This window comes from Salvia hispanica, chromosome 2, assembly GCF_029641045.1.
Source record: "Salvia hispanica isolate PSC_SH4W2 chromosome 2, Shi_PSC_v1, whole genome shotgun sequence".
NCBI lineage: Eukaryota > Viridiplantae > Streptophyta > Magnoliopsida > Lamiales > Lamiaceae > Salvia > Salvia hispanica.
In genome coordinates this window covers 5808267-5821040 of record NC_142693.1, presented here as the reverse complement: position 1 = coordinate 5821040, position 12774 = coordinate 5808267, and the positions used below count along the sequence as shown (strand labels likewise).

At 40.6% G+C, this 12774-nt stretch overlaps 3 protein-coding genes across 5 annotated transcripts; 2 read left to right on the top strand and 1 right to left on the bottom strand.

Annotated features, from left to right (window-relative positions):
* Positions 1-438: 438 nt before the first annotated feature.
* LOC125221959 (Tetratricopeptide repeat (TPR)-like superfamily protein) lies at positions 439-3257 on the bottom strand. Its single transcript, XM_048124317.2, has one exon. It carries the CDS (start codon positions 3255-3257, stop codon positions 780-782), a length of 2478 nt encoding a protein of 825 aa, XP_047980274.1. The 3' UTR covers positions 439-779.
* Positions 3258-3537: 280 nt separating this feature from the next.
* Positions 3538-6503, top strand: LOC125221966 (glycine--tRNA ligase, chloroplastic/mitochondrial 2-like). Of its 3 annotated transcripts, XM_089064172.1 has the most exons (9): positions 3538-3670; positions 3797-3835; positions 4124-4257; positions 4495-4634; positions 4729-4829; positions 5058-5159; positions 5750-5831; positions 5942-6027; positions 6152-6503. In XM_089064172.1, the coding sequence occupies exons 6-9, from the start codon at positions 5058-5060 to the stop codon at positions 6158-6160; spliced, it is 279 nt and encodes a 92-aa protein (XP_088920298.1). In that variant the 5' UTR covers positions 3538-3670; positions 3797-3835; positions 4124-4257; positions 4495-4634; positions 4729-4829; the 3' UTR covers positions 6161-6503. The 3 variants fall into 3 exon arrangements, 1 of the variants encoding a protein (XP_088920298.1); XR_016135244.1 differs by having other exon boundaries at positions 4127-4257; positions 5058-5831; XR_007176449.2 differs by having other exon boundaries at positions 5058-5831.
* Positions 6504-9504: 3001 nt separating this feature from the next.
* LOC125185445 (RWD domain-containing protein) lies at positions 9505-12201 on the top strand. Its single transcript, XM_048081982.2, has 7 exons — positions 9505-9731; positions 10285-10323; positions 10615-10752; positions 10997-11136; positions 11229-11329; positions 11413-11525; positions 11742-12201. Exons 1-7 carry the CDS (start codon positions 9516-9518, stop codon positions 12111-12113), a joined length of 1119 nt encoding a protein of 372 aa, XP_047937939.2. The 5' UTR covers positions 9505-9515; the 3' UTR covers positions 12114-12201.
* Positions 12202-12774: the final 573 nt, after the last annotated feature.

The window sequence follows — 12774 nt, the reverse complement described above, 5'->3', positions numbered from 1 at the left end:
TTATATATAGTATCCTCAACCAAATTCTATTAAAATATTGACTAAAAAACCATAATAAATTCTAAATCAGAGCTGTTTTGGATGATATTTAGGCTACTTTGAACAAAAGAATCGTCTAAATTTTTTTATTACACTTCTAAATTGATGAGTTTTTGCATGGTGGAGAAAGACTTGTGGGCAGACAGCCGCAACTAATAACTAAATACTCCTAATTTTAAATTCATTAATTCACTTAAGATGTATTAATGTTTAGTAGGAATCAAATCAACTAATTAAGCAAGGACGAATAAACTAAGTCACCAAAAACAGCCTCGTAACAAGTTCAATTTTTTAAGAAAATATAATTGTATCCATTAAATGGTTTGGGTTATGCATTTGTCCAAATTCACATACTTAGAGAAGAATTAGTACTTGCACCTTGAGCTAATAGAGTCCAGGTTCATCCTCCTAATTTCGCCTCTAATTTTATATCTCTAAACATTATAAAAACCCTCAATACTTCCAAACTAAACACACTTTACACTTCCCCATTGCATTTAAAATTTTTTACTTCTCCACTATGTTGCACATGTACTTCTAATGACCTATGACATGAAAATGGGCGTCTCATGATGAGACCGACCAACTCCTGCCACTGGAGCTGATCAAGCCACGAGACTCATCACCATGCTCTGTATTTCTCCACATCGTCGGCTTCTCTCCTAGTCTCCGGTTCCACTCTCACAGACCGCTGGTTGCATCTTCAACACCATTGAGTCGAGCCTCTGCAATCGCGAACCCTACCATTCGTCACTTATAATAGACGGCGCCAAGCCAACATCCTTCATATTGGGAGACAAATGCTTCAACAAGTCATATATCTCATCACAATGGGGATGCTTTTTGTCTCTGGATACAAAGCAATGAGAGTAACCATAGACGTCGATCCAGCTGCAGGCGACCTCCTTCGACAGACCTCTCTCCACCATCTCCCTCCTCGTCTTCTTTACACCTTCCCAGTTCCCCTCCTCCGCGTGTATATTAGAAAGCAGGACGTGGTAGCCTGTAGCCCTATCTGGTCCTTCTAACTCGAGCAGCTTATCAGCAACAACCTTTCCCAGCTCAAACTCTTGATGGATTCTGCACGAAGAAAGGAGTGATCCCCAGATCCCCAATACATTGCCTGCTTTCCCCAATCTCCAAGCGAAGTCATATGCCTCAACCACCCTCCCGACTCTTCCCAACATGTCCACAACGCAAGCATAATGCTCCATCAAGGGCTTTATCCCATACTTACTCTCCATAGACTCAAATATCTTGAGACCTTCATTGATCAGACCTGTGTAGCTGCAAGCAGATAACACTGCTAAAATGGTGATGCCATCGGGGTTGATGCCAATTTCTTTCATGGAGTGGAACAGCTTGAGAGCTTTCTCACCCATCCCATGCTGACCGTATCCCAATATCATATTCGTGCAGGTGACTGAGTTTTTCTCAGTCGATTTTGAGAAAACCCTCTCAGCATAAACAAGTGCACCTGACTTTGAGTACATGTCTACCAGAGCAGAGCACACGAAGATGTTTCTGTCCAAGAAATGGCGAATTGCAAAAGAATGGAGTTGAGTTCCAAGTGCCAGACTTCCTGACTGGCTGCAAGCCGGGAGAACTGATGCCATGGTCACAGCATTCGGTACTACATTCTCCACTAGCATCCGCCTGAAAACATGCAAGGACTCATCAATCAATCCATTTTGCGTGCTCGCGGAGATAATGGAATTCCATACGGCTGGATCACTACTAGGTTTGCAATACAAATCAAAGACCGTCTTTGCAGCTTCCATCAAACCCGATTTTGCATACATGTCAATGAGATAACTCTCCATCCCACTGAACTGAATCCCATGCCTAATCAGATAAGCATGGGTCTGTATCCCAATGTCCCGGTGTCCAAGATTTGACGCTGCAGAGAGTATAGCAGTGATTGTCACATCATCAATCAAAAACCCTAGCTTCTGCATCTCGTACACGAGCATCAACCCTTCACCATCCAAGCCGTTCTGCACAAGAACACAGATCATAGTGTTCCACGACACCACATCCCTCTCCTGCATCTCACTAAATATCTTGAACGAATCACCAATACAGTTGCACTTGGCATACAAAGCTACAAGCGCATTAAGCAGAATAACAGAGGAAACCAACGACTTCTTGATCAAATACGAATGCAGCTGCTTTGAAACCTCCAACTGCTGCAACTCGGAAGCTGCAGTCAAAGCTGAAAGAAAAGTCACATCATCCACATCACCACCACCATCTTGTGACTCCAATGCATCAATAAACAGCTCCAATGCCACAACGGGCTGATTGTTCAACACGTAACCACCAATCATAGTGTTCCAAACATGTGCATTCTTGACCAAGCAGTTATCAAATATCTTGCGAGCAATATGAACACAGCCAAGCTCTGCATACATAGTAATAGCAGAGCTCACAACAAACAAATCATCAACATATTCGCCACCCAATCTAGTAACCATCCCATAAACAGTGTGAGCAACATCTACATCACCTAAACCTGAAACAGCCGGAAAGACATTGATAAAACTAACCACCGTAGGTGTAACCCCCATTCTCATCATCAACACCAAACACCTAACTGCCTCCGCAAACATCCCCTTCTTCACATACCAAGCAATCATAGTATTCCATGAAACCACATTTCGCCTTCGCATAGCCCTAAACAACCTCTCCACCAAATCAATCCCCGCAAAGGAAGCATACATGTTCAACAAAGAATTATAAACAATCCTACTGGAATTCACATCACATCTCAAGACATGGGCGTGAACAGCTTTCCCAATGGAGAGCAGCCTCGCCTCCGCGCAAGCTTTGAGAACAGACGAATATGTATAAGCGTCGCATTTTCGATCAATTGAGGAGGTAAGAGCGTAAAGCAAGCGTGAATACAAGGATATAGCTTCATTGGGCATGTTGTTGCATACGTAGCCTATGATGAGAGTGTTCCAGAGAACTGTAGTTGGTTGGGGAATGGCGTCGAACAGTTGGCGGGCGAGGTTGAGCTGGCCTTGATGGCAGAGCTGGCTGAGGCGGAAACGGATGGTTTTGGGTTTGAGAGGTGGGGATTGGTGGGTGTCCGGTGTGGTGTATTGGGCGGCGAAGACTAAGGAGGTGGGGTGTTTGCGGTGGTGGGATTGGGCGATGGTGGATGAGGAGAAGTGGGATGCCAGTGGCGAAGAAGGCATCATACTTGTGCGCATTTTTTTTATCCTTTATCCTAACTTTTCATATACTCCTCTATTTAAACTTGAACAAGCTACTAACATTAAAAAGATGAACTTTTCACGCTTAATAGCGTTTTCCTTTTCTTTCACAATTCGCTCTCAATTGACCTTTTTTGCTTGCGATTAGCGATTCCTCGTTTGATCATCGTTTTGCTTTTCCATGACTTGTTTTCCTGGAACTAATTCTGCATTTTTGCTCAAAATTTGTATAGCGTTGGAATTGATTTCTATAGTAGATTGTGGTTGAATCTGAGTGTGGATATATGAATTTCTGAAGAAGGAATTGTATTTTTGTGTGGAAATTATATCAATTAGACACTTTGTGTCAGAGAAGATGGTGGAATCAATGCTTAAAGGAATTCACTTTCTGCGATTTGTGCTTGAATGAAGTTAGTGATGTCTTCTTATGATTAAAAAATTCTTGTCTTTTGATCCCTACTACTTTGTTCCATTTTTCTTGAACTTACTTACATGCTAAATTTCAGCATCAATGCTTTATCTTCACTTCTCTGCAGTTTGTGGAAGCAACTATTGCGATGCAGGCTGGTCCTAAGGTGAATTTTACAATCTAATAGTTCACCTCTAATTAGGATACATGCAATTAAACATAAAATGTTGAGCTGTGAGCTGAGCTGAGCTCGGCAACTGGGTTGGTTGGTCCATGATGTATGCCTTGCTGATGATACAGTTTGAAACTGTACTGATTCTTCTTTTCCTAAGCACTCGATAACATTTCTAACTGCGGTTTAGCTCATTTCTTCTTCGTCTATGAAAGTGAGGTGTTAATTTGAAATAGATGTGCATTAATTTCAGTATTTTTATTTTTAATTATTTCCTTGCAGTAGTACCCTGAAGAGCCTCCTGTGATTAGGATTATTGATTCCAAGATGAGCAGAGGCAGAAACATCTGATGGAAAGCATTTGTTCCAAAGCTTTTGAACTCGCCTCATGTTTCATGCTTGTGGCACTTTGTGAGGTGATGATTTGTGTGCATTGGATCATTAGTTATTATTTTCTGCCCTCTATGGTCTATGCTGTTTCATCTTACATGGCACATTCTGGCTTGATACTAAAATCGTGGCATTAATGGCCATACAATCGCATTGCACTTATTAGCCGTTACCCATTTATGCAATCCATCACTTCATTATATATCATGTTTATTCCCATCAAAGTTCTCCATTCCAATCTTAATAGCTACTTAAAAATTCAGGAAGCAGTGGAGAAGCTTTCTAGTATGAATCATCCCAAGGGAGACTGCCCCTTATGTTTATTTCCTTTATTAGATGAAGATGCTGGGAACAATTCGTTACCTTTTATGAAGTTAATGTCTTGCTTCCATTGCTTTCATTGGTAAGTACACCTAATATTTTCTTTCCTCTCCAATTAAACATAGTCACCTCTGAAATGTTACTGAGGTTTCAATTTATTTTGCCAACTGTTGCAGTGACTGCATCATCAGGTGGTGGAATTGGATTCAGATGCAAAGTGAAAACGAGAGTTCAAGCTCGTCATCATCAGCTGTTAGGAGTAAGCCAGACCAACAAGGTTGTATTCTCTACCACAATGAATCACATTTTGCATTTTGGCTGTCATGTAAAACTCTTATAATCTTATTGTTCTTTTGATGTCACCTTTAGGTACCAAATGGCTGATGTTAAATGTTTTTGATACTTATTAAAGGGTTCAAGCAAGCATAAGTTTTATTGTTAAGCAAATCAGTAGAGTTTGATTTTTCTTTCCCATAATTTCTTCCCCTTTTGTGCTTAATTTCAGATGAAAATTTTATCAGAAGGCGAGCTGCTACCCAAAATTGTTGAGGCGTATTCTCGCCCAACAAGAATAGTCCGCGGGAAAGAGGCCACTCATGATCTTGAGGTGCAGATCTTCAAAAACATGGGTTATACATTTTCCTACTTTAAATCTTCAGTTGAAAAGTGTTCCTATTTTACCTGAGCCAATCAATCTTTAATGACCAGTAACCTAAGTCATTGTCGCAAGTTATCAATAATGAATAATGTGCCACATTGATCCACTCCATGCCATGTAAAACTTCCTGTGTGTTGTTAGCATTCCTACTGACTTTGTTTGGTCTATTCCTCTGCCTCTACTGTCTGATTATATTTATCGTTGAAGAATCTTGCATAGAACGACTGCTCACTGCTTCTAAAAGCTTAGGAAGATTATTTGGTGCACTAGCAACAACCTTATTATCATCTATGCTAGAATATTTGGTCAATACAACATCAAGTGAACAGCACATTGGGCTTCTAATGTGTGATTTGTAACCCTGCCTGCTTTTCAACTGAAGCTCTTCTTAAAAGGTATTGTACTTTTCTAAATATACTGAATAGATGCCGAATCTACACACCTCAGGGATGAAGTATACTTCGTTCGCCACTTATATTATGATTCTTTGCATTCTTCAGTGTTCATTTTTTTTTCTGAAATGAAAACCATTCTTTTAGGTGGATGAGGCGGCTTTTGAAACAGTGGAAGAGAGAAATTTATGGAGCACTTTTACATCATTAAGGAGTAAAGTTCATTCTGGTATCCCCATCCTTCATGCGTTCTTGTTTTCCACCATGTAGATTCAATTCCAGAACTAATTCTACGAATTCCATTTTCTTTATATCGCTAACCCACGAATACATTTACAGACATGGAAGTCGATGACTTTGTTGAAGCATCTTCCTGTCTATTGCAGCCACTGGAAGATTTCTTTAACAATGTATTTGTGATGGTGGTATGTCTTTCTTAATACCCAAGAGAGTTATATTCAGTTGCTGACGATTCGGGTGCCTTGATTCTGGACATTCAAATGAGGTTATTATATACAGTTGTGACATTTCCCTGCATTGTGGTTGCAGGAAAATTAAAGAATCAGAAAGAACAGGCTTGCTCTCCTTCGAAATATATCACTTCTTCCAAAGGGAATAGTAGACCTCTCTATTCTGCCTGGATTCTAAAACTAGTCATGTCTAACTTACAAAAAGCTCAGTTTCTGGCACCGTTACAATAGAAAACGAGACAGCAAGGTCAGCAACTATGGCTAGCACGTGTAAGTTTTACGAGGCTCGTAAGTTATACTCCTCCGTTCCATAGTAATTGAGTCATTTTGCCATTTTGGTACGTTCTATAGTAATAGAGTCATTTCCATTTTTAGTAAAAGTCACGCATTTTTCGACACCTACTTTACTCTCTCTCACTTTATTCTCTTTATCTCTCTACCTTTTTCATTTTCCACTTTACTCTTCCTTTACTTAAACAACCCAACACAATTTTTCTTAATCTCCGTGCCGAAAAGAAACGTCTCTATTAGAGCATCCGCAATGGTGCTTAGGCCAGCCATAGGCTAGCCATTCTCTCCCCTGCCACGTCAGCAACACTAAAAAAACCACCTGCCACATCAGATTTAGGCCAGCCGCAATAAAAACAATTCAAAATATACTACATTTACGGAATTAAAATTACGATTAAAATACGGAATTAAATTTACGACACATATACGAGAAAATTCATTAATTGCATTTAAAAAAGTTACATAGATAAAAAAAAATTACATGCATAATAAAGAAAAAAAACTATCGCCGTGCAATCCTCCGTGCCCACAACTCTTCAATTATATCCTTTTGGAGTTGAATATGAGCATCCACTTGGCGCATGTTGGCAAATTCCTTGAGGCGGTCGGCTTCATCGAGAGGTACCCCCTGTCGTACACTAGGGGTGGCCGTTCCGTGGCTTGGACCGGCTTCATCGTCACTGACCTAACTAGTCAGTTGTACGCCTTCGTCTTCGACGATCATGTTGTGCAGGATAATGCAGGCGTACATTATCTCGGAAACGCATCCGACATCCCACAAACGCGTTGGACCCTTAATTACCGCCCATCGAGACTGGAGCACACCAAATGCGCGCTCCACGTCTTTGCGCGCCGACTCCTGTCGTTGCGCAAAGTAGGCCTTCTTTTCATCACTTGTTTGTCGGATCGTCTTCACAAAGACCGGCCACCGAGGGTATATCCCATCCGCCAAGTAGTAGCCCATATCATGCCGGTTGCCGTTGGCCACAAAAGAGACGGCTGGACCGACGCCCTGGCACTTCTCGTTGAAGAAGGGAGACGAGTTCAGGACGTTGAGGTCGTTGTTCGACCCGGCTACCCCAAAATACGCATGCCAGATCCACAGCCGGTAATCAGCTACGGCCTCGAGGATTATCGTGGGGTTCTTTGACTTGTAGCCGGTCGTGTAGGCCCCCTTCCAGGCAGTCGGACAGTTCTTCCACTCCCAATGCATACAATCTATGCTGCCTAACATCCCGGGGAACCCATGCTTCTCCCCGTGCATCTGCATCAAATTCTGACAATCTTCGGGAGTAGGGCTTCGAAGGTACTGCTCACCGTAAATGCTGATCACGCCCCCATAGAACTCCTTCAGACATTTCAGGGCTGACGACTCACCGATGTGGAGGTACTCATCCCACATGTCTGCCGCGCCTCCGTAGGCCAACTGCCTGATTGCCGCCGTGCACTTTTGAATAGGGGTGCGGCCGGGTCTGCCAGCCGCATCGTGCCTGAAGCGGAAACACAGATATCGACGCTCTAATGCGCCAACGATGCGCATAAACAACTCCCTGCGCATTCTAAAACGCCGCCGGAACATGTTGGCGGGAAACCACGGGTTCTCTGCAAAGTAGTCGTCGTACAGCCGCTGATGTGCAGCTACGTGATCCCGATCAATCACTGCTCGGTGGTGGACAACTCGTGGAGGGCGAGGTATCGCCTGCTGTTCTACCATACGCATGTACCGCTCCATCCCGCGGTTCATGTAGGCATCCATAGCCTCGTTCATCCTCCGTTCGTACTCCTCAGGATCCCCACCACTACCACTACCGCTACCACCCGCGTTACTCATCGCTCGATGATGCTCTTGTACAGAAAGTTAGAGAGAGAGAGAGAAAACTCGTTAAAACAAGTGGTGCAAATGAAAATGAAACGAAAATCGCGTTTATATATGATTTTAAAAAAAAAAAAAAAATCAAAAATCGGCGTTGGCCGATCGGGCCGCCACAATGGCGGCTAGCCGATCGGCCAGCGCTTCGGCCAGCGACGAGCGATCGGCCAGCCCACGCCGAAGCGCTAGCCGATTTCGCTCTGGCCGATTGCAATGGTTCGGCTAGCCGATCGGCTAGCGCGACGAATTGGCTAGCCGGTCGCTAGCCGACCATTGCGGATGCTCTTATTATGGAACGGAGGGAGTAGTACCTTATAAAAAGTTCAATTTATTCTCTTCCTCATTTGGCTTCAATATATGGAAAATCATGAAGTCTGTAACATTTTTTCTAGTGATATGGCTTTGAGTAGCAGATTATAATATCATATAGTTTCTTGGTTTTTTAGCATTTGGCTTTAATATTATGTCATCATTTATTACACATTTTGTAGCATATTATATCTACCTATTTCTCTGCAATCTCAGCGCATTGCGATCATTAATATGAAGGATCGTCGAAAGAAAACATGATAAACACAAAAAACTAGAATACAAAGAATTACAATTACAAATTACAAATATGATAAAAACGAAGATCACTCATTGTTTCACATTCATATTAGTTCACAGCCAAGTTCATTATTTGAAACATGAGAAGTAAAAGTAATCAACAAATAATAGTAAAACCTTTCATTTGCTTCATCTATTTCTAAGGGACTTGTAAAACAACGGTTGTATTCGCGCAAGTCCCCGGCTTGGCTCCGCTGCTGCCACAGCTCTTATGGCGCGGCGCGCACTTCACATCATCAAGTGCAATGTGTTTTTTTATCCTATCTATACGTATATAAAGCTACAATTTTCCGGCCGGCTCATTTTGCACAAGTTTTTGGCTGGTTCAATATGTATTTTGTGCAATTTTATGAGACCAATTTTGAATTTTAAAACGTGATTGAACGTTAATTTTTGATATAACTATTAAATGTGGATCAAAATATATTGTCTAAGACCAAAAGCTAGCACTCTTAAAATGTATAGGATCAAATTTTTTTGCTTTGATAGCATTCTTAAAATGCGTATAAAGAAAGATTCTGAATTAGGACATATAATATGGTAAACTTCCATTATTTTCTGATAAATATGGTATTTTTTACATAATTTAACAAATAGGACACACAATATAATTTGATTTTATTATTAATATTATTATTATTATTATTATTAATTATTTATGTGGGTTTGATTAATGTGTATGGCCGAAGCCGAAGCTATCGCCGCCCAAATCAGTAAAACTGGTAATCCTCCGCCGCCTCCGCCTCCGCCGATGGCTGAAGAAGAGGTAATAGCTGAAGTGGAGGCAGCCCAGGCGGTTTACGGCGACGATTGCCTTGTCATCGAAACCTACCCGCCCCATCTCCACGTCCACCTCAAGCCCCGCACCGCCGAGGTCTCATCTGAGCAGGTATCTCCAATTTCACGCTTAATATCGTTTTCCTTTTCTTTCACGATTCGCTCTCAATTGACCTTTTTTGCTTGCAAGTAGCGATTCCTCGTTTGATCATTGTTTTGCTTTTCCTGGAATTAATTCTGCATTTTTGCTGAAAATTTATATGGCGTTGGAATTGGTTTTCTCTAGTGGACTGTGGCTGAATCTGAGTGTGTGTATATGAATTTCTGAAGAAGGAATTGTATTTTTGTGTGGAAATTATATCAATTAGACAATTTGTCTCAGAGAAGATGGTGGAATCAATGCTTAAAGGAATTCACTTTCTGCGATTTGTGCTTGAATGGAGTTAGTGATGTCTTCTTATGATTAGAAAATTCTTGTCTTTTGATCCCTACTACTTTGTTCCATTTTTCTTGAACCTACTTACATGCTAAATTTCAGCATCAATGCTTTATCTTCACTTTGTAAGTTTGTGTTATTGAGTTTTGTTCATATTGTTCATGTTCTTATAGTTTCGTCGGTGTATGTGTTATTATGAGTTATTAATACTGACACCACTTCTCTGCAGTTTGTGGAAGCAACTATTGGGATGCAGGCTGGTCCTAAGGTGAGTTTACAGTCTCATAGTTCACCTCGAGTTAGGATACTTTCAATTAAACATAAATGTTGAGCTGTGAGCTGAGCTTGGCAACTGGTTGGTTGGTCCATGATTTATGCCTTGCTGATGATGATACAGTTAGAGACTGTACTGATTCTTCTTTTCCTATTTAATAGTACTCGATAATGTTTCGCACTTGGTTTTAGCTCATTTGTTCTTCACTATGGATCAGTAAATTGTTAATTTGAAATAGATGCGAGTTAAATTCAGTATTTTTATTGTTAGTTATTTCCTTTGCAGTACCCTGAAGAGCCACCTGTGATTAGGATTATTGATTCCAAGGGTCTTGATGAGCAGAGGCAGAAACATCTGATGGAAAGCATTTGTTCCAAAGCTTTTGAACTTGCCTCATGTTTAATGCTTGTGGCACTTTGTGAGGTGATGATTTGTGTGCTTTGGATCATTAGCTATTATTTTTATGCCCTCAATGTTCAATGCTGTTTCATCTTATATGGCACATTCTGGGTTGATACTGGTGTCCGTGCTTCTTTTCTGTCTCATACAATCACATTGCACTTATTAGCCGTTACCCATCTTTGCAATCCATCACTTCATTATGTATCATGTCTATTTCCATCAAAGTTCTCCATTCCAAGATGTTAATAGCTACTTGAAAATTTAGGAAGCAGTGGAGAAGCTTTCTAGTATGAATCATCCGGAGGGAGACTGCCCCTTATGTTTATTTCCTTTACTTGATGAAGATGCTGGAAACAATTCGTTACCTTTTATGAAGTTAATGTCTTGTTTCCATTGCTTTCATTGGTAAGTGCATCTAATACTCTTTCCTCTCCAAATAGACGCAGTCACCTCTGAAATGTTACTGAAGTTACGACTTATTTTCCCAACTGTTGCAGTGACTGCATCATCAGGTGGTGGAATTGGATCCAGATGCAAAGTGAAAACGAGAGTTCAAGCTCGTCATCATCAACTGTTAAGAGTAAACCAGACCAACGAGGTTGTATTTTGTACCCAATGAAGTTGCACCTATGTCTGGAGTCTTCATTTACTGACACTTAACGTGATTGTTCTCTTCGCTAGGTATTCGCAAAATGATGGAAGGAAGTAGGGGCAAATGCCCTGTCTGCCGGAAAATATTTCTTGCCAAGGATATTGAACATGTGCTTGACTTAGTTGGGACCAGTGGCAATTTGGTATGTCAAATAAGGCTTTCTTACATATTCGTTTCGTTCTCAATTATGATTTGAAGATATTGTTAATCTCACTTAACAATATCATTGATCCATTTTTGTTTGTGTTTGATACAAAGAGAACAAATAAAATTCCACGCCTCATCAGTGTGCTGTTTGCATATTGTTACTAGTTTCACATATGAAGAGAAATTAATCATGTGTTTTGCTGATTTTCAGGACTGTACCGGAACTGAGATTGACAGAGGCTTTCTCCAGTCGGAGGAGGAAATAATTAGAAAAGAAAAATTCGATGCCATTTTAAAAATTCAGCAAGAAAACAATGGCTTGATTGAGCCCAAGAAAAATGAGGTCCTGTTACCTGGTATGTTTCTTCCGCAGCCAGTTGGCTTGCCGTCAACAGAATCTGAAGGAGTATCTAGTGCATCACAAAGCAAAGATCGCGCCGCCAAATCCGATGCCAACCCAGAAAGTTCGTCCAACAGACGCCGGTCGAGGAAGCCCAACAATTATCATAGGAAGCAGAGGACTCCAAACACAAACAAACAAGAAAGACAGTGGATTAGGAAAGACAATGTTTCAGATAATTAAGTTTTGGCCATTTTTGTTGTAAAACCATATTTTCCCATGAGATAACACTATATTTAAACATGCATCAAGAAACTTGTAAGTTTGTTCCTGAGCTAGTGTTACTTCATGTACTACTATGTAGCGATGGTATCTCATTATTTGTGTCTACTTAGGAGCCGTTCGGTTGCCATGATTACTTGTGATTTAAATGTTATATAATAATTTTATCTCTTGCTCGGTTGCAGTATTTTAAAAAGCTGGGCCTGTTACATTGTATTGTGAGTTTGTGACAATATATGTTGGTCTGTGTCTACACTCTACACGACAAAGATTCCCTTGTATCTCATGATTAACTATCTCATCGTTGCTCCTATGACTAAGTCAATTGTATACTAACTTTATTTTGGTTTATCCCATATTGTATGCCACTATTATTTATTTAACTGATGGAATGCCACCTTAAAAGAACAAATGCTTTGCCTTTGCTTCTACGTGTACATCAATAATAATGAATCTTGATAGCTTCTAACTATAGAAGGTAAATGGTATTAATAAAATGCAAACTTATATATTGTACAAACTCAAAACTTCTCAACACAGCTTCAACACAGTTTCAATACAATATCAACACAGTGTAAAATTTCAAGATTTTAATGTCAACACAGTATCAACACAACATCAA

Bases quoted from the DNA above. Each gene is read 5' to 3' on its own strand.
- LOC125221959 (XM_048124317.2), bottom strand. From the start codon at position 3,257: ATGCGCACAAGTATGATGCCTTCTTCGCCACTGGCATCCCACTTCTCC.
- LOC125221966 (XM_089064172.1), top strand. From the start codon at position 5,058: ATGAAAATTTTATCAGAAGGCGAGCTGCTACCCAAAATTGTTGAGGCG. The intron at 5,160-5,749 runs GTGCAGATCTTC...CCATTCTTTTAG, and splicing joins AGGCCACTCATGATCTTGAG to GTGGATGAGGCGGCTTTTGA. The intron at 5,832-5,941 runs GTATCCCCATCC...ATACATTTACAG, and splicing joins AAGGAGTAAAGTTCATTCTG to ACATGGAAGTCGATGACTTT.
- LOC125185445 (XM_048081982.2), top strand. From the start codon at position 9,516: ATGTGTATGGCCGAAGCCGAAGCTATCGCCGCCCAAATCAGTAAAACT. The intron at 11,330-11,412 runs GTTGTATTTTGT...TCTCTTCGCTAG, and splicing joins GAGTAAACCAGACCAACGAG to GTATTCGCAAAATGATGGAA. The intron at 11,526-11,741 runs GTATGTCAAATA...GCTGATTTTCAG, and splicing joins TTGGGACCAGTGGCAATTTG to GACTGTACCGGAACTGAGAT.